Genomic DNA, 21,014 nt, shown 5'->3' with positions numbered 1-21,014 from the left:
TATTAATATAGCTGAAGTACACACTGTGACATTTATTACTAACAAGTCTGTGGGTTGGTATTTTATTAATTGTGTTTGCTCTCTGCAGACTGAATTGTAATTGCTAAATGGAGGCTGCTGCAAATAAAGGCAGAAAATCTCCAAAGTGATTGAAGTGAACATAATTTCTGCTTTTTGATGTAGGAATGCAATACTAGACAGTAGTGATCTGACCTAGTCCTAGTTAATTATAGTTAATTAACCTAGTTAATTATAATTACCTAGTCCTAGTCCTGCTAAATTCTAGATACTGTAAACTAAGGGATACATGTAAGCATGCAGGGAGTTACTTAGAAATGTCATTGTCCATCCAACTCCAATTACAAGAATGCAATGCATCATATACAATGCATTAGTGTTAAAGATACATGATGCTTTCCCTCTAGAACAGGTATAACCAATGTCTAGCTGTTGTTGGTCACCAGCTGTCATCAGCCCCATCCAGTATGGGCAGTGGCCAGGGATGTAATCCAACCATATCTGAAGAGCACCTCATTGCTCTAGAATCTAATGCAATCTTGCCTTTAAATATTTATTATTATCCAACGCAACCTTTGTCTTCAGCATTTTCTCATTCACCCATCTCTCCTTTGAGCACCACCTTCCCTATTTAATGGAACAATTACTCCTGTTCTGTAAACTTAGTGATGCATTGTTTGCAATAAAGCCAGTATTGCACACATCTCCAGGCACATGGTAGTCCCCGAGATAAAACTGCTCAGTCAGTGGCACTCATTTTCATTTTGTTTTTACCTGCAGGAGAAGATTGGAAAATCACTGTAGTCACTGGAGGTTTTGAAACAGCTGGCACAACAGCAACTGTGTCCCTGTATGTTTATGGAGAAAATAAAGCTTCTGGTCCTCTTATTCTGGGATCTGGGAAACACCAGCTGTTTAATCCCCACAGTACAGATACATTCAAGGTACAATTGCACTGCATATAAATAATGGAGAGTTTACTTACACAAGCTAAGCAGAACAGGTTTATTCCAAGGTGAATAAGTAATAGATACTTAAAATGATTTCATTGTAATGATTTCAGTTCCACATTTCATTTTCTGAATTGTTCATTGATATGGCGTGCAGCATCCCTGGGAGAATAGAGTAATTGTATATTTATGGCAGTAATCAACTTAACAGTACATTACTAAGATTAGTGTTCAAGCAGATGATTCAAGTCCAGGAAGATTGTAAGCCAATATTGGATATCTACTTCCCCATTCCTTTCTACTGCAGTACAATGTTATTATACTGACTTCAGGATTTTAAGATTACAGCCTGCCAGGACTAAGCCTGACCCTGGGGACTGAACCATCCACTTCAGTCACTAGTCCTCAAGCTTACAGGCATCCTTATCCAGGAATCATCCACAATTTTGAACATGACAATCAGAAAACAGATCCTAGTTTTGAAGCAGCCAATAGGTCGCTGAGGCAGCATCAACTACCCATATCTTCAGTTGTCTGACACCTATAAAAAAATCTGGCTGCTTCAATCTCCATTAGCAATTGTGAACTAGGATGCTGTGGTTATTCTACATTAATCAAGCATGCCATCATTTCTCTCATTTGGCTTTATGAGCCAAAAGCCACATATAACCCCCTTTCACCCCTTTCCATTTTTTAAAAAATTAAATGTGCAAAAGGTATATAGTTTATTTTTATAGTAGAGATTTGATTTTCTGCTTTTAGAATTAGAATGAGGGAAATGGAAGGGAATTCTACTCCCTTCTGTGTGTTGTTGATATGTTAAAATACTTGTTTTAGATGTAAGAAATGTTGACAGTGATGGATAGGTAAGTACACTTATTGCTTGCAACAGTGAAATGAAATGTAAGAAGACAGAAGGGATGCCTCTCGTCACTGTACTGTGCTGACAGTAATGTTCTGAAGGTTAGTAAGTATTGACAGAATGTCTTGCATAAGCAGTGGCTGCATAGGTTTAAGCTGTCTGCCCCTTCAGAACACATCACATAGCTTGGCACATATCAGCGCAGTTGGCAATCTGTGCTTAAGATAGTTTTGGAACTGAAATAGCAGGTGATAAGGAATGAAGTGTTTTACAAAGCTCTGTTGTGGGATGTTCAAATGATGCCTACTGTAAAATAATTCTGGGACCTTGCATAGATTTTCAAAATAGCCAGTGTGGTACTGCAGATGTTGCTGGACTCCAGACCCCATCAACTCCAGTCAGCATGGCCAAAGGTCAGGGATAATGGAAGTTGTAGTCCATCAACACCTGGAGGTTGCCATGTTGGCTATCCTTGGGTAAGGATTCAGAAGAGACTGGGAAATATAAATGTTTAGGTGTTTAGAGGTTTCCTTAGCTGTTTTTCTTTTTTAAACAACAGCAACAACAACAACATGCAAGTTCTTCTGTACTGATAGAGTGAAATATTGTTTATATTGGCAGAAGAAGTCGCCTTAAGTGTAAATAATATTTCCCAATATCTAGGAGAGCAAGGAGATCTTTCACACATCTTTCACATATGAGCTCCTCCTGAATGTAATCTGAAACCAAAGTGATATGCAGACTTGGAGTCCATAAATATGATGAAGTTGGATCAATGAAATATTATAGGGGGGAGGGGAATCACAATATTCCAAATTAAAGCAGGAAATCAGCTCCATGTTCAACATACTGTGTATACTTTGGTTGGCTTCTTTCTTTGTTTGGCAATCATTCATAGCTGAGTAAGATTGTCTTCCATGAACATGGTCTTGACAGTATGTCCATAGGTGACTGTGGAGGCCATTTCTGGATCCACATGTCCTTCCACAGTGGGGATATAGGTTTCCAGGTGGGAGTTGATGATGGTGAGGGTTTGCCAAACATGCCCTCCTCTAAGCTCATTTCTCCCTTTCATCCTGAGTTTCTTTAAAGTCAATGACACCTTTGGTACAGGCTATTCTCCAATGGGAGCACTCGCCGGCCAGTGTTTCCCAATTGCTGGTGTTTATATTATATTTTTAAAAGATTTTCCCTGAGAGGGTCTATAAACCTCTTTTGTTGACCACCAGCATTACACTTTCCATTTTAAAGTTTGGAATAGAGTACTTGCTTTGGAAGACAATAATCAGGCATCTGAACAACATGACCAGTCCAGCGAAGTTGGTGTTGAAGAATCATTGCTTTGACATTGGTGAACTTTGCTTCTTCCAGTACACTATTAGTTTGCCTGTCTTCCCAAGTGATGTGTAATTTTTTCCCGGAGACGCCGTTGATGGAAGCTTTCAAGGAGTTGGAGATGGATGGATGTGCATGCAGAGAGACAGAGCATTGGAATACTCACCCCTCTCCAGCACTATCAGATGGAGATATTTCTCACCCCTGTCGCATACAAAAGAGGCATATGCACTGCTGGGGGAGCAGTGTAAGGCAAGGCTCCATAGATCTTGATGGTGCCATAGCCATACAGAGTGGTGCTGCATATGGAAGTTTCACTGAGAATTGGGAGCTAGAACTTCTCCTACCCACTCTGCACAACTGTGGCTTCTCCTTGGATGATGAAACAAAAGAACCAGTGAGAAAGAGAAATTTCCTCTGCAAAGGCAGCAGACTGAATTAATCTCCTTACTCCTTACTCACTTTACCAGTGGCAGAGTAATATAAGTAAAGAACAGGAAGCAGAATGACATGATAAGGTTGTTAAAAGATGGTCTCATAGGACCACAGCATATGGGAGTTGTGTGATATGACCTTCTAATGCTTCTTAAAGCTTAAAAGCAGCATGTGTGGGGGGAATTTCCTTCAGTGCAGTGATACTGGAGTAGAGGATGCCCAATTCCCAAAGTGAAATCCTCCCACCCCATCCTGAAACTGCTAATATATTTAACCCTGGGACTCAACACAATGGACACAAAGTGAAAGCTGGATTCTGTCTATGCTTGATACTTGCAGAAGAAAAACATATTCACAGTGAATCAAAGCCACCCTACCTTCTTGACTATGAACTCCAAAATGCTTCAGATCAAGTACCTGGTATAGCACTGGTCCACTTAACTATTGTCTTGGTAATACCTTTGAGGTTGGAATTCTTCTCAATTAAATCATGGGGAAGAAGAGAGCAATCTTTCTTGCTAATATGGTATGAATGAGCAAGCGGGGTTTGGACAGGAGATTGGGAGACATGGATCTCTTATTGGGTTGGAGGCCTCAAGGTGTGAGCTCACATGTTTCAGCCCCATTTCTCAAATAAATTGTTTTTCTCCAGTGGTCAAATCTCTAATTGCTCATTGGAGAAGGTGGACCGGTCACAGTATCATTTCTTTGCTCCAAGGCTTTTGACAGGCTTTTGAAGAGTTGCCAAATGCTGTCAAAATGGATATACTCAGACTTTCTCCTTTATATAATATTTAGATAGTTCTTAAGACAGAGGCCTTACAGTTTGTATCTTAAAAAGGAATGCCAGTAGTGTTCTTTAGGTTTGCCTAGTTTTGCCCCTTTTTCACTTTTTTTAGGGTGCTTCCAAATGGGAGCTTCATTCTCAAACTGATCATTGAGTTATTCCAAACAGGTCATTGGCAATAGGTTGGTTTTTTGTTTTTTGTTTTACCCACAGGGTAAATCTGGATGAAATGGGAGAAAATATGGGTTGGCATATTGATGCTAGTGATGTCATAGTGGATGCTGCAAAAAACTTGTATGTGTGAACACTTCTGTCCCCACAACAAACTCCTGTCTGGAAGCACCTTAGTACCACATCAAACTGAAAACTACCTTTGCAGCCAAAATAATCTCCTAGGACCTAGAGCAATGTTTATCAACATTGCAAATAACTGTAGACTCATGTAATGTAAAAATAGTCTTTCGATGAAAGATTTGTAGATGCTGCTTAGAATTTGCATTATGCCTCTGAATACCAGTTGTTAGTTATTGCAGGTGAGCAGAGTCCATGTCCAGACTCCCCACAGGTATCTAGTATCTGGTTGGTCACTCTGAGATAAGGATGCTGGACTAGATAGTCCATTGGCCTGATCCAGCAGGCTTGTCTTATGTTCTTATGTCTCCTGCCATAGCAAAACAGTCCCAAACAATTGTGTAAATGAAAACAAGAATTTGGATAGCTGTGATGGTTGTTAACAAAAAGGGGGGGAAATAGCAAAGCATAATATTCCTAACATATAAAAAATGTTTAGTGGTTCAGAGCTGTTGGGAGAGCCTTTTCATTTACACCACACCACAGATGACACTCCTCTGAGAGCTTCCTAATTGCCAAACAACTGCATTTTATGGAGTCCAAACTGCTGAGATATTGATGTACTAACTGACCTATAAGTAAGATAGCTTCTTCCAACCTTAAACTGCAGCAATACATGGACTAAGCACTATATTTTGTACGTCCTTTCAGAACTCATCACATGCCACTGAAATGTCTGGCTGAATTTCCAAGAGAAAATACACATTGATTTGTTGGCAAGGAAATACGCTGCAATTATTTATAAATTTGGAAAAAATATTAAGTCTGTTTTTAATGTGAGAAAAAGTTGAACTTTCTCCCACAAATGTTTCTTCTTCTTTAAGATACAATTTAATCATTAATGGAAACCATGTTCTATTCCTTCCAATCTGGTGATACATTTAAATAGATTTGCTTACTGAACAAGGTTTCATTTGTGACCAGGGACTTTTGCTGCATGGACACTGAAGAAAGTGGAAGGAGGGAGGAGGAAAAGCATTGATGGAGTGTGCACTTCCTTAGGATCAGATAGAAAATATGCCTCTCCCACTCACTAGATTGCACAACTGTGGAACCTTTCTCCTTTCTCCAGTGATGCTTGCTCAAACAATAGCCTGACCAGTGTAGTCCATGCATTGGTAACCTCAAGGTGGATTGCTACAATGAGCTCTATGCAGGGCTGCCCTTGGGCCTGGTTTGGAAGTGGCCAGGGTGCTTATGACTTGACAACATGTGGTACCATTGTTAACATCTGAACTGGCTGCCCATCTACTACCAAACCAGGTTAAAGGTCCCCTTATTAATCCCTGAACAACTTAGATCCAGGGTACCTTAGGGACTGCTTAAAGCCTTACATCCCAGCTTAATCACTGAGGTCATCTGCAAGAGTTTTGTTGGTTGTCCCCCAAGTTGGCAAAGCACATTTGACATCAACATGAAACAGCTCCCTAGTCCCTTCTCAGAGTTAAAATTCCCAGAGTTCCCTGGCAAGGGGGATGGATTGTTAAACCACTCCAGGGATCATATCTTAGGAGGGATAAATGGTTGTCCTAACAATTTTCAGCACCCTTAGCAAACTAAAGCTCCCAGAATTCTTGGGAGGAAGCCATGATTGTTTAAAGAGGCATCAAAGTGCTTTAAATGCACAGTGTGAATGTGGCCTCTGTCTACTAAGGATCATATTTGTGTTAACTACTCTGAGCAAATATAAGCATATCCTCTTATTTCAGAAATACAGTTTATCTGTACAATAGCAAAAGGGCTAGCAGATTTCATATGATAACAAGCAACTGTCAGAAGTAATTCCATGTAGTAATTTCAGATGTATGCGCAGTGTTTCCCCTGGTAACAAAATGAAAGCTAAGGAGTGTTTGCCTTTTGCTAAAGTTCATGCTGAGCATGACTACTGTGTTTGTACTTCAACAGGAGGAATGCTTTGGAGAGGTAGGCTGTCAAGTACATACATTTAGGACTACTGTCCAAATGCTGCCTGTGGCCATATTATGGCAAAACACAGGTCAGAATCCCCAGCTATCCCCAGTTTTAGTATCACATGCAATAACTGAAAGAGGAGGGAAAGGGGGTGCTGACTTGATGAAGTGTGCTTTAGTGTTCTGAATAGGAGAACTGAGCCTGCACTAACTCTCTTAAAAGGCTGCAGTGCACCATTCAAAACCAAAGGCATTTATGTCAGTTTGTCTGTTTTACAGACTATTCCTTGCCTGCAGGCACATCTTGTGTAATCTGCCATGGTATATTCTGTAGAGAGTTAATGTTTCAGTGATTGCCTTGAGGCACTAGGTAGGAGTAGATTAGTTCTGGTTCTTTCTCCGTGATTTTTTGGGCAGCACCTCCATTGCCCTCTTTTACCCTGGATTATCCAAGTACGGTTCTACTGTCACCCAGGCCATGGCTTCAGCCTTCATAATTTTACTGGGGTTAAGAATTCTCCCATCTAACTGTGTGGCAAGAATATCATATTTATTTTTCCTGTGGTGTGTTCATTGCCTTTTCATTTTCTATCATTTGTTGTCATGGACATGTTTAAGCGTGCTTATGAAGGTTACAATTACTTAGCACACTCCTTTCACAGTCCAGGCCAAAGTGGAGTTTGTATCTATTTTCTGCATTCTGCATGACACAATGCTTGTGTTTTTTTTATTTAAAATGCAATTCACTAGTAACTTCCATGAATAAAATGCCTGCACCTTCTTTTTTTGGTAAAGGATTTTAAGGGTGCTGTGAAAATTAGTGCTGTTTTTCATGTTGAAATTTGTCCACTTGTTGGGCCAAATTAGATATATTTTTCTTTTCTTTTTCTAAAGTTGCTGATAGTTTTGAGAAAGTGAGTGCAGAATACTTGTACCTACCCACTTGTCAAACTCCTCCCGCAAATTATATGGGTTCCTACAACATGCATAAAATACCCACACTGGGAAGAGGAAGAGAGGTAGATGTCACCTATGGCATCACTGGAACCAGAGCTGCTTCTCTTTCCTCCACCTCCACCTTTGGCAAAGACGTAAATAAATCAACCATTGTTGGTTGGCCCTGCCTGTAATGTACGCATTACACACAAGTTCAAGAGAAAGGAAATCCATAGCTGTGGGGCTACCATAGAGATGGATTTCTATCCTTACTAGTTTGTGGTGTAGGTACACTTGGAACTCAGCTAGATTTGTAAAGAAAATGTGTTTTACAGTGATACCTCTGGTTATAAATGCTTCTGGTTACGAACACTTCAGGTTACGAGCTCAGCTAACCCGGAAGTAGCTGCTCTTGGTTGTGAACTTTGCCCCAGGATGCGAACAGAAATCACGTGATGGAGGCATGCGCATAGTGTGAACCCCCATTAGTGAAAGCGTGCCTCAGGATGAGAATGGTTTCAGTTTAAGATTGGACCTCCGGCCAGTAAAGTGAGATGAGTCGTTCGTGACTAGACTAAACTACCTTTACCTTTAAGGTGCTACTAGAAGGAATTTTTTTATTGTTTCGACTACGGCAGACCAACACGGCTACCTACCTGTAACTAAAGTTTACAACGTGTTTCCCTGAAATGCTTCTTTTATGTGTCTAGATCGAGCCTAGGAGAGCCTCCTAAGCAGATCTTAAAGTGCAAGCAGGAAGGTGCTGGTGCAGACAGTCAAATAAATGGCTTTTATTTTATATATCACTCATGGATGACTTACTGCACTTGGGGGGGGGATGATTGGTATACCTCTTTGGTAATCCGTACTAATTAGGGAAGTTTTGTGATGGGCAAATGAATTATAATGGGCCAATGAACTATAATAATAGCTTTTGCTATTTTATTATTTTGCAGATTAATCTAAAAGATGTTGGAGAGCTGTATAAAATCCGGATTGGCCATGACAATAGTGGACCAGATCCTAGTTGGTACATTGATGAGATTAGAATGAACTCACCATTGGACCAAGAAATTTTTTTACCTGTCAACTGCTGGCTATCTGAAAGCCAAGGTGATGGAGAAACATGGAGAGAAATAGCAATAGGGAGGCCTAACAAAGCACTTCTACCATGTGAGTATATAATTACATATATTAAGCTACATGTGTAAAGGACTGAGCTCCACTGAGCATCTTTTATGATTCATCATTGCAAAGAAGTGAAACCAAAATAAACAGCAGAAACTGTTAGAACGTACGGTAAGTTGTTACCCTTTCCCCTTCTCTTTCAGGCACCGTTCCTGGAGCTATGACCAAAGTGTCCTTAAGCTCAATTATTTGTTTTAGCAGCTTCTTGCTGTTTATAGAGAGAGAAACAGAAGTTTATTCAAAGAGTTAGGACCTGCAATTTCAGCTGTGGGATCTGGATGGGTTAGCTTTTCACTGTTATTAAATATAGTTTAATTGACAAGAAAAGAACTTGTGTGGTGTAATGATTAGACTGTAAGGCTAGGAGTGGGGAGATCTGTGCTTGAATTCCTACTCAGTCATGAATCTCAATGGATGACCTTGGCCCATTCACTATCAATGTCACAGAGTTGTTATGAGGATGAGTGTGTGTGTGTGTGTGTGTGTGTGTGTGTGTGTGTGTGGAACTATTTATACCACCTTGCGCTCCTTGGAAGTAAGACCAGATATAAATGTAATAAATATAGAAGAAAAGAGTAGTGCCTCCTGGTGGGAATACATGTGCTATCGGTTAGGCAAATGTTATTCAAGATGAAATAAAATATATGAGGGTATTCAGAGATTCAAAATACAGTAAATTTATGTTTGGTTTCCTAATGAACTGAATTATTTATAGAATCCAGGAATTGTAGGCCTAGAAGGGAAATGAAAGGCACCAAGGTCAAGCTTCTGCATACCAACTTAACATCATGGACTAGGTCATTCATAGTATAAAGTATACCACAATAAGAATGAACGAGAAGATGAAGCACAGAAACTATATGTAAGGCAGGATAGGTACAGTAGAATCCACCTAAGATCACTCAAAGGAAGGTGAATGATAACTTTGTGAGGCCAAAGTGGGAAAGCATTCCATGCGAACATCAGCTGAACATGGGATCAGTCCGTTCTAAAAGGCAGACAAGTGCTGCCCCCAAGGAGTAGGTGATAGCCCTCTGCTGCTCACAAGGGAGTTGAGTTCAAGTCCTCACAGCTGGAGTAGTGGAGACAGGCACCATGAGAAATCCAGTGTTAGCTGTGCTGAAGTTTATTATTTTTATACGTGATTGTATTTCTACCATATCATTTTAGCTTTATTGTAAGCTGTTTTGTGAAGGCTTTTTGCCTTGAAATGTAGGGTGTACTGTAAATAAACACTGGAATGAATGAATAAAAGCAAAATAGGTACTGCACAAGAATTCATACAGAGATATTGTAGTAGGTACATTCTGTAGCCGTTCTCTTGATTCAGCTGGAACAAGAACTTGTGCAAGCTATTGCATCTCCAGATGAACATCTTTGGTATCCTTAATGAGCAGAAGACAGCTTCTTTATGCAGAAGGGCACCTTTGGATCCAGCCCAATAATAATGTTTTAGAGTAAATGAGTTTTCAGTGTGGCCAGTATTTTTCATTGGATGTATTTTTTTTCAAAGTAGAACATTTGTTCAGCTTTATTAATAATGGTGTTATAATGGTATATTTATATTTTCCTTCTCTGGCACATTATACTTATTGAAATATATTTGACAAATAAATGCAAATGGAAACATTATATTGCTCTTAGACAAGTCCTAAATTCATAAGTTTATGACTTCAAATTACCTATTGATTTTTGGTTCATTTCAATTGAATATCAATAGACAGCCCAACTAAAAACTTTTGCTTTCCCCCCTCTGTCTCTGAGAAGGAAACTTTTACCATCTGCATTCCTATTTTAAAGGGATAATTGCTTAGAAGCACCAAATGTGCAGCCTTTATAGGTTGTTATATTACAGAAAACAAATGATGTATTACATGATACATAATTACAATCCAATATAAATTTCAGATCAATCTGGATATTTTTCCAGCAGTCCATTCACTTAATTATAAAAAAACTTATTTTGTACAAAATATGAAGTAGCAGAAGAAATTATATTTCATAAATTCAACTGAGGTGTTAGCAGGCTTCAAGTTGCTACTGTACTTCATTATTTATTGCTGTAAGATTTTGCTTCTTTTTTATATTCTGCCACAATGGAACCATAAAGCTTAAGATGGTTTTAATTTTTCTGTCCTTGCTGTGTAATTTCTCTGTCTGGCTATCTCTAGATAATGGTAGTTCTTTTTTTAGACATAATGTTTGACACACCTTCATATTTCTCTGCATCTTGCATTGATAGGTTCTCACTTTTTGATTGTCTTCTTTCATTATACCAGTCAATGCAAAATGCTGACAATGAAATACTATTTCTCCAGAATCTCTGGCCCAGCATGGTATGTTTTCCCCAACTCTGTTAGTTTTGTATTCTTCATAGTTCAAGGCTTATATTATTTTGCCTATAATTCCATGCCATTGAATTTTTCATTTCCCTGTCATGCTTTGTGTCTGTCTGGACCTTTATGTCTCATTTTCATATCCAGGTTCATTTTTATTTTTGTTTTTGCTTTTTACACCTTTCTAGAAATCCTTTCCTAGTAGTTTTATATGGTTGGGTTTTTTTTACTCTGTTTGACAGCTGATTTGTAATCCTTAAATCATAACTCACAGACGGGTAGACTTGAATAACTGCAGCATTAACCTTGAACTTGGTTTGAACATTGTAATGTAGTTCCTACTAAGAAAGTTTGAACAATCATATATCAGCATTATAATCTGATGTAAGAATCTTTTTGACTTCACATGCAGTGCCTTTGCTTCTCCCTCTCTGGTGGGCACAAACAAATTCAAATGTCTTCCACTAATTATAGGTTCTTGTTTTGTTATTCTTTGGATCAAGCCAGGATATTAAACCATCTTCATACCACTATTTAATATGTTGGCTTCTTCCAAAGCTCATCAACCATGGTTTCCTATATTGGACAATATGGGAATCTATGGTTAGCAGAAGAATTCCTGGTTTATTTGATCCTACTATAAAAAGTGGGGACTAAGACTATGTGCTGCTTTTAAAGGGCACAAATGGCTGTTTTAAATTTATTTATTTAGATAGTGTATATATTGTTTCACATTTTGAAAAGAAAAATATCTAAGCAGTACATGACTATTACAAACAGCACAAAAAAGGTTACATTTTTTTTAAAAAAGAAAACAATAATAAATACAATGCATTATTTTAAATGATAAAAATTTAGCAGTCAGTAAGAAAACAGAGTAACCTTCCCAGGGGTGCCAGCTTGAATAAAATATTGGGGAGGCAGGTAAGCCCCACCCCACATAATCAATCACATGATGTGGCGCGCACACACCATTTGAGTGACAATGCCCATCAACTTTGGGGGGCCCAGCTCCCTCAAATATTTTAATGGGGAAGCAGAATGGAACTTCGGCCCCTGGGAGTTGGCTCCTATGAACCCTCCTAAGTATCAAAATAGGCATGGGTAAATAAATGAGGTTTTAAAAGACATTTGAAACATATAGCTGGTGGGGTTTCATGCACCTGTTTTGAGAGGAAATTCTGGAGTGTTCTTATTCAACACATGATTATCCGAATGTGGTCATTGTGACAAATGTTTAACAAACTGCAAGAGATACATTAATAACTAGAGACCTGCAGTTCAAGATCTGGCAGTGAATTTAGATCTTTATTTAAAAGTAATCACTCCTGTCTTCTAATCTCACTGACTCAGAAATGCCTAACCTTCGCCCTTTCCTAGTCAACCACTTCTTAATAGTTTGATTCTTCCTGAAGGTTCCATGACACCGCAGAAGCCAATTTCTGTCCATTTTTAGACCATTGGTTGAGGGAACTAAATTACGGTTACTCTTATTTTTTCTAGACTGAGCTCAATAGATTTTAGAAGGCCTGTTCTTGTGTCCTCAACCGTGACGTTTTCCCTAGAGCACCTCATCTTCTGCTACCATTGAAACTACATAGGGCATTGGTTTGACTCACCAGCAATTATGATGTTTGCTTTTATAAGCCTGCAAAGCATCTGAAGGAAAATACTGTTCAAATGCTCAGAGTAAACCTGTTATTGCTATATGTCCAATAAAAGTATACAAAGTTTGTCCCAGCAGATGGATTTAAGTTCAAAGACTGTCAGTCTGCATAGCAGAGACTTTCAAGATAATGTTTTCATGAGTTTGCTTTTAGAGTGCCCTGAATTTTTCAGATACACTTCAAAATATTGCAAAATGGCAAGGGTGAGGGAAATGAAGTGGGAAAAGAAAAACATTTGCCTAGTTCTGTTTGCCTTTTCAAATAGTCAAGAAATAGCTGATTGGAACGGTGAAGTGGGCAATCATTGGCAACCTATTAAAAAGAAAGCTTTGTTCTTGGATTTCCGCTTGCTTCACTTAACAGATTCCTGTTCTTCCTTTGCTCTTTTGCCTAGTAATGTGGTGATTTTGTTTCTGTGTGATATAAGAGCTTGATTAATGCTCACCTTTAAGAAATGAATCTCACATTTGAATCTCATATTTTCTTTAAAATAAAAATAAAAATCACCCCTTTTCACTCCAGGAAGCACCATTGTGATATTTACATTAATTGACTTAATTTTTGCCCTTCATTTCTTTTTCATGATCTTGTATGCTTCCAGATGAGTGTCTAAATATAGTGTCATTTCTGCATGCTAAAATAGCATCTCCAGGTTTGTGTTTTATCCTGTGAATGGTATTTGCCTATATTATTTCCCATTTCACTGAGGATATGGCAATACCCTGTTTCCCTGCAGTTTAATGCTGATGTAATGTCACTGAATTCAAGGTACAATGACCTCAAGCTGAAGAGCCAGGAATCAGGCCCTGAATGATGATTGCAATATATTATATATTGCTATTGATTACTGCTGCAGTACAAGAAAAAAATAGGCATTTTAAACCATTACAATATTGTTTCTCCTGTGCTGATAAATAGTGGTTTGAGGAGAATTGGAGTGTTCCAAACCGCTTACAGAGAAAGTCAGGGGGTAGAAAGAGACATGTCTCAATCCTATGAGAAGCTACACTGATTCAGGGCTCATAAGATTTGATGCTAAGACTAATGACCAACGAAGGAAGCACCTTCTTTCATCAGGGTTGAGTGAAACTGCACTCTTAAGACCTCAGGTCTGTTCACACCATCAAAATGTGTTCAGAAAATGTCTGTGTCCCCCCTTCCCCCTAAAATTCTGCATGCTCAGAGGACGTGGGAATGTATATAGAACTGTATTCCCATAGACTCTTCCATGCAGCTGGGAACTGAGCATGATCTGATCCACTTCTTATAGTAAGAAATCACTTCTTCATTAACAAAACAAAACCTGGCATCTCAGACCAAGTGTCCTTGAACAAGTACGTTTCCCACGAAGAGAACAGTGTCAAAGGGCCCAGTGTCAAAATGAGTATGCAGAGTGCCTTTTTCCTATAACAATAAGAAGACTTTCAGGAGTCAAAAGAGCACGTGCAGAGTGATTTTCCTGAATGGCGCTATCTTTCTGAATACTACAGCTTATACAAAGTTATATAATACAGAATGCACACCAAGGCTTGTTTGTTTGACTGTCCTAGTAAAACACAAGGGAATGAATTTCTGAAATTCTGGTTCAGTGACAGCTTTAGAAGTGAGTAGTACTTTACTGGGAATGGGGGCACAACTAGTTAGCAACTTTCTGCTCCTCTGACCAGAGATACATATTTCAGCTGCAGCAGCATGCCACAACTTCTGCTTCTGCAGCTTAGAAACTTCATTGGTTAGAGGGCAGATGAATACACCCAGTTAACGTGCCAGGGCAAGTTAATACACCCAGTGTGTAATGTGGTAAGCCGTACCCGTCTGATATGCCCAGGCATTGTCATGTTACTGTGTAGATGTGTGTGTTTTAAGTCAGGCAACCAGGTTCCTGAAGTTTTCAAGTATGTGTGGAAAGTTGGTATTTGGTGCTCAGCCTAGAGTTCGTGAGCCATTTGATTTGTTGACAGGCGATCAATATCAGTAAGTGTTGAGGCTGAAAGGGACCACACACATGGTCATCTGTTTGCAGTGGTGCTTGGTGCAATGTCCGCAGTACATCCCACCAGCTCATGCTCAGGTTTTTCAAGTGGCTGGTGCAAAAAAAAACCAACAACACATCTCTTTTCGAAGACCTGCATGTGACCTCTGTTTTACCTTAGGTGAGAATGGAGGGATCACTGCAGAAATCCCAGCTAAAAGTGGCCCGTCCTTTTAGCTAGCAATCAGTTTCATTCTCTCGTTTTTGCAAGCTGTGCTGCCTCCAGCATTCCTTTCCTTAAGCATGCACAGGCTCAGACAGGCTTTAGTGTTAATATCAAAGGGATATCAAATACACTGTGATCAGTGTTAACAGAAGCTGACTTCTGGGTAAATCTGTTACCACACACAAGCTCCACTAGCAGTTCGCAAGCCAATGAAGGCACCGGTAGATTTTTTGGGGGAAGCTGGTGTGCTTTTGGTGTCACTTGATGGTCACATGTAGAGTTCGCCCTCCGAAGTGTGTCTATGCATGAGTGAGGGGTGGTCTGAGGGAGGGAGAAGCTTCCCCTTTTCCCCAAGCTTTTCAGTACAATATTTCATAGCAGGCACTTGTTTATTAATGAATCATGATTTTTTCCCACTAACTTCACCATGGCAGCTGTTGTTTATTGAATCCTGTCAGTGTGTACAGAACTGTGAGTAAAAGATTTGGAATTTTCTATGCATCCAAAAAGTTAGTTTTTTTATGGCTGCCTACAAACGGTGGCTGGAGCTATTAAGCTAAGCCTTATTGTGTAGTGGCCAGCTGGAAAAGTCCAGTCCTGTTACTTCCAAGCAAAGTTGCTTACACCTTAAATGAATTGCTTGTATTTAGGTACTTAGTAATTGTAGCTCCACAATTGTGGAACATTATGCTGTGTAATATTAGGCAGGCCTCATGCCTAGTTACAGCAAGCCCTCAGCTTATGCAGGGGTTATGTTCCAGGGGTCATACCTAAAGCCAAAATTGCATATCGTCAAAAAACATTGTTTCTGTGGTGGAAGGGGATGCCAAAGTCATTTCCCCCCTGAAACCTCACCCCCTATTTAATTTTTGCCAAGTGTGTAAAGATCAATGAGCACGTTAAATGCATGTAAATTGTGGGCTTACTGTACAGTGGTACCTCAGGTTACATACGCTTCAGGTTACAGACACCACTAACCCAGAAATAGTGCTTCAGGTTAAGAACTTTGCTTCAGGATGAGAACAGAAATTGTGCAGTGGCAGAGTGGCAGCAGCAGGAGGCCCCATTAGCTAAAGTGGTGCTTCAGGTTAAGAACGGACCTCCGGAATGAATTAAGTACTTAACACGAGGTCCCATTGTATTTTCAAATGGGCATTTAAAACCTGCCATTTTACCTTGGCTTACAGAAACTGGGGGATCTGATCCTTTATTTGTATCCCATTCTTCCTCCCAAAGGAGCCCAGGATGGCATTATGTATCCTGTTGCTGGTGGCTGTATTTTGCTGCATTTTATATTGGATTGCTAATTTTAACAATATGGGATTGTTTTATTGAGCTGTTTTAAAATGTGATCTATGGAATTTCATTGTTGTATTTCACATGAACCGCCTTGATAAGGATTTTATTCTTGAAAGGTGGTATAGAAATATATTAAATACAATAAATATAATAGCTTTGAAAGACTGATTGTGAAATTTACCCAGAATTAAGAAACACTTTCAGCGGGGCTTAGTCCATGTAAGCCTGCATAGCCTTGCAGCCTAAGAGTTTAGCACAGTAACGACAGTTGTATTACTAATTTCTGTATCCCTTCCAATTTCTCCAAGTCTCTGTCCTGAGCAGGAAATGAAAGCAAGTTTTTAAAAGTGTGGGTGTATAAGACAGAGGCAGAGACAGAGAGTGAGTCACCTCCAGACTGTCAATATTTTGCAGGAGGGATTCAAATACAAGTTGGAAATTTAAGTTTGCACAGTTAAAGTGAATTAAATCACTCTGTTGCCCTAGTGCTTGTGCCATAAGCTTCAAGTCAGTACAGAGCAGTATGGAACAGTCTTTTGACAGATATATGGACATAATGGAAATGTCATGATAATAGTTGGTATTCAACTAAGTTTTACTAAGAGTAGACCTATTGAAAGCAATCAACCTAACTTGGTGATGTTAATTGATTTCAGTAGGTCTGCCCTGAGTAAAACTTAGTTGAATACCACATAGTAGTAATGCTTTTTCCCCTCTTTCAGTGGTATTCTACAATGTCAGTGTATACACTGGAACAATCCCTGGTGCAGAAACAAATTCTAATGTGTACATTACCCTCTTTGGAACCAGAGGAGATTCTGGAAAACGAAAACTTCATAAATCAAGGACTAATAAAGTTTCATTTCAGCGTGGTCAGGTAAAGAAAAAGATGCTGATGGAATTGTCAAATAATTGCAGTTATTATTATTATTATTATTATTATTATTATTATTATTATTATTATTATTATTATTATACCCTGCCCACCTGGCAGTGTTTCCCCAGCCACTCTGGGCAGCTTACATAATTATTAAAACATAATTAAAACATCAGTCCTTTAAAACTTGGATGATTTGGATGATGGACTCAAGGGCATCCTGATCAAATTTGCAGATGACACCAAACTGGGAGGGGTGGCTAACACCCCAGAGGACAGGATCACACTTCAAAACGACCTTGACAGATTAGAGAACTGGGCAAAAACAAACAAGATGAATTTTAACAGGGAGAAATGTAAAGTATTGCACTTGGGCAAAAAAAATGAGAGGCACAAATACAAGATGGGTGACACCTGGCTTGAGAGCAGTACATGTGAAAAGGATCTAGGAGTCTTGGTTGACCACAAACTTGACATGAGTCAACAGTGTGACACGGCAGCTAAAAAAGCCAATGCAATTCTGGGCTGCATCAATAGGAGTATAGCATCTAGATCAAGGGAAGTAATAGTGCCACTGTATTCTGCTCTGGTCAGACCACACCTGGAGTACTGTGTCCAGTTCTGGGCACCACAATTCAAGAAGGACACTGACAAACTGGAACGTGTCCAGAGGAGGGCAACCAAAATGGTCAAAGGCCTGGAAACGATGCCTTATGAGGAACGGCTAAGGGAGCTGGGCATGTTTAGCCTGGAGAAGAGGAGGTTAAGGGGTGATATGATAGCCATGTTCAAATATACAAAAGGATGTCACATAGAGGAGGGAGAAAGGTTGTTTTCTGCTGCTCCAGAGAAGCGGACACGGAGCAATGGATCCAAACTACAAGAAAGAAGATTCCACCTAAACATTAGGAAGAACTTCCTGACAGTAAGAGCTGTTCGACAGTGGAATTTGCTGCCAAGGAGTGTGGTGGAGTCTCCTACTTTGGAGGTCTTTAAGCAGAGGCTTGACAACCATATGTCAGGAGTGCTCTGATGGTGTTTCCTGCTTGGCAGGGGGTTGGACTCGATGGCCCTTGTGGTCTCTTCCAACTCTATGATTCTATGATTCTATGAAAACTTCCCTAAACAGGGCTGCCTTCAGCAGGGGCGAATGAAGGTGTTGTGACACCTGGGGCGGGGCATTGCTAAGTAAGGTGCATGTGTGGCATCACTATGTAATACACATGTGCTGTACGTAGTGACGCTGTACATGCGCTGTATGTAGCGGTTTGCTGGCGCCACCGCTCCAGCACTGTACAGACTGTGCTGGGATCCTTTGCTCCTCCGTTCGTGGCTGTAGCAGCGATGGAGGGATCATGGCACTGTCCGTACTGCACTGGAGCAGCACTGCCGGCAAACAGCTATGTTCCCCGTGTATATGCGGTGTCGCTACATACAGTGCATGCATGTGACACCACACATGCACTGTACATAGCGGTTTGCCACCGGCGCCAGGATCCTCTGCTCGTGGCTGTAGCCGCGAACGGAGGCTCCTCCGCATGCAGCTGCAGTGGCGCGATGGCCCCCACAGGATGCCGCCTTGTCACCCCCACAGACATGACACCTGCCCCCCTGTTGCGACACCACTGGCCTTCAGATGTCTTCTAAAAGTCATATAATTGTTTATTTCCTTGACATCTGGAGGGCGTTCCACAGGGAGGGTGCCACTACTGAGAAGGCCCTCTGCCTGGTTCGCTGTAACTTCGCTTCTTGCAGTGAGGGAACCAGCAGAAGACCCTTGGAGGAGGACCTCAGTGTCCAAGCTGAGTGATGGGGGTGGAGACGCTCCTTCAGGTATAGGGCTTTAAAGGTCAGCACTAACACTTTGAATTGTTCTCAGAAACATACTGGGAGCCAATGAAGGTCCTTTAGGACCAGTGTTATATGGTCCCGGCAGCTACTCCCAGTCACCAGTCTAGCTGTAGCATTCTGGATTAGTTGTAGTTTCCAAGTCATCTTCAAAGGTAGCCCCACGTAGAGCACATTGCAGTAGTCTAAGCGGGAGATAACCAGGGCATGCACCACTCTGGCAAGACAGTCTGCATTGAGGTTACTTAAACTTATGCAATTGTACTTGAGCATTATGTTTCAGTTAACTATGGGGAAGATTTATTATGTGGTGATCATCCACTCCATATGTTTCAAATGTAGAGATACAATGTGGCGAAGTATTTCTTTTTCATAGTTAAAACAGAATTACTTAAATGCTCAGTATTCTTTACATGAAGGATGCTAACCAAACCATTTTATTCTAGAACTTACTGGAACACATATTAGCCATGTTAAAAACCCACCAGAAATCTCCCTTCAACTGCCCCAGGGCCCTGGTCACTAGAGCTCTTGAGCTTTTTATAAAATCTGGACTGGAGCTGCTCTGGACTCTGCTGAACTGGAGCACATAAATCACAGACTGGTGCCCTTAACATTGCAGTGATTACTATTTCAATCAGCTAGGCTCACTTGCTTCTGGCTAGCCTTTCTTCCCTTTGACATTTTTCCCGCCCCAGTAAAAGTACAGCAGTGATGGTTGGAAATGAAATTTTATATTTGATTTAAAATAATTTCATAACATTTATACTTTGCTTTATCGTTAAAAACTCCCAAACAAAACAGTCTGTGATTCTCGTTTTTGTGTTTCTGCAGACTGATGTGTTCTCCATGATGGCTGTATCACTTGGAGTTGTGAATAAAATTCTCATTAGCCATGATGGAACTGGTCCAGGTAAAACTAATTTCCTATTGACAGATCAGTTTCACAATCTGTTTGAAAGTGCATACCCATTTTCTTCTGTGTAGTTCCATGGTCTAAGATCAGACAAGATTTTCTTTTCTTGCTGTATATAGAGCATATAGTTTATTCATCTTATATAATAACATATATTTTATAAAGATAATCAAATTTTATAGAAGAACTTCAAACAATTCTGAGCCTTCTCCCTTTGCATTACTGTTGATTCCTCCCATATTATAGTTGTTGTTTTGTCTAATGGCTTAATCATAATTTATGGGAAAGCATGTGTGCTTCTTGTCTTTCACATGCTTCCCAATAAACACAGTAATGTTTTAAGGTGATGTCCCCTTCTCTCCAAACATGGGGACATGTGGTAGACATGCACCAAGTAACTACGATTGGCTATTACTCTTGGCACATATATACTACATGCTTATGAAAATACATTGCTTTGTTAAACGTTACAGGTTTGTATAAAGTAGACATACACATCCGCGACATAAAATGTGAAGCAGACCTATTTTTTTCCTGTATGGAACAAACATTTGATGTATTATATCTCTTTTTAAAAAGAATAGGTCCACACTGATGAAGTAATAAATATATATATTGCTTTTTCAAAGAGTGGAATTTACTCACAAATCAGTCAGTTTAGTGAACATTTTTGTTCAAATATTTCACCAATAAAGTAACTGCAGTGCAATCCTATATGTGTCTACCCAGAAGCAATTCCCATTGTCTCCAGTGGAGGCTTCATTCTAAAATACCAAGATTGCCAGCTTAGAGCATCGAATCAGGGAAATGCTCAGCCTCTTAGTTTTTAAAATCCCAAAATATAACTTGTTAAAATATGATAAATTTGTGTGGGTATTGTGGAGGAGTTGTGTTGTTTATGAGTTTGGATGTCACAGTCATGTAGCCAGATTAAATAAAAGATGTGGTTTGGTTGCTGGGAAAAGTTAATACCCCTGCAATGAATGTATTTCTTACTGTAAACACAACTCAATCAAATAAATATCAGCTGATAATTTATTATATTATTCTTTAAAGCAATAATTCGGGAAGGTTCTAAAATATGTTTGAATAGTAATGAAA

At 39.7% G+C, this 21,014-nt stretch overlaps 1 protein-coding gene across 5 annotated transcripts in view; it reads left to right on the top strand.

The window, feature by feature from the left end:
• The window catches only part of RP1 (RP1 axonemal microtubule associated), a 182,902-nt gene that overhangs the window by 81,576 nt on the left and 80,312 nt on the right, over nucleotides 1-21,014 (top strand). For all 5 annotated transcript variants that reach the window (XM_083517865.1, XM_083517868.1, XM_083517867.1 and 2 more), the window contains 4 exons: nucleotides 799-962; nucleotides 8,541-8,757; nucleotides 16,995-17,149; nucleotides 19,832-19,910. In XM_083517865.1, coding sequence (XP_083373991.1) covers nucleotides 799-962; nucleotides 8,541-8,757; nucleotides 16,995-17,149; nucleotides 19,832-19,910 — 615 coding nt within the window. The remainder of the gene's footprint in view (nucleotides 1-798; nucleotides 963-8,540; nucleotides 8,758-16,994; nucleotides 17,150-19,831; nucleotides 19,911-21,014) is intronic.

The sequence above is a fragment of the Podarcis liolepis genome (assembly GCF_965112155.1).
Source record: "Podarcis liolepis genome assembly, chromosome: 8".
NCBI classification, from domain to species: Eukaryota; Metazoa; Chordata; class Lepidosauria; order Squamata; family Lacertidae; genus Podarcis; species Podarcis liolepis.
Note: the sequence above shows the minus strand (reverse complement) of the source record. Positions and strands in the feature narration are given on the sequence as shown.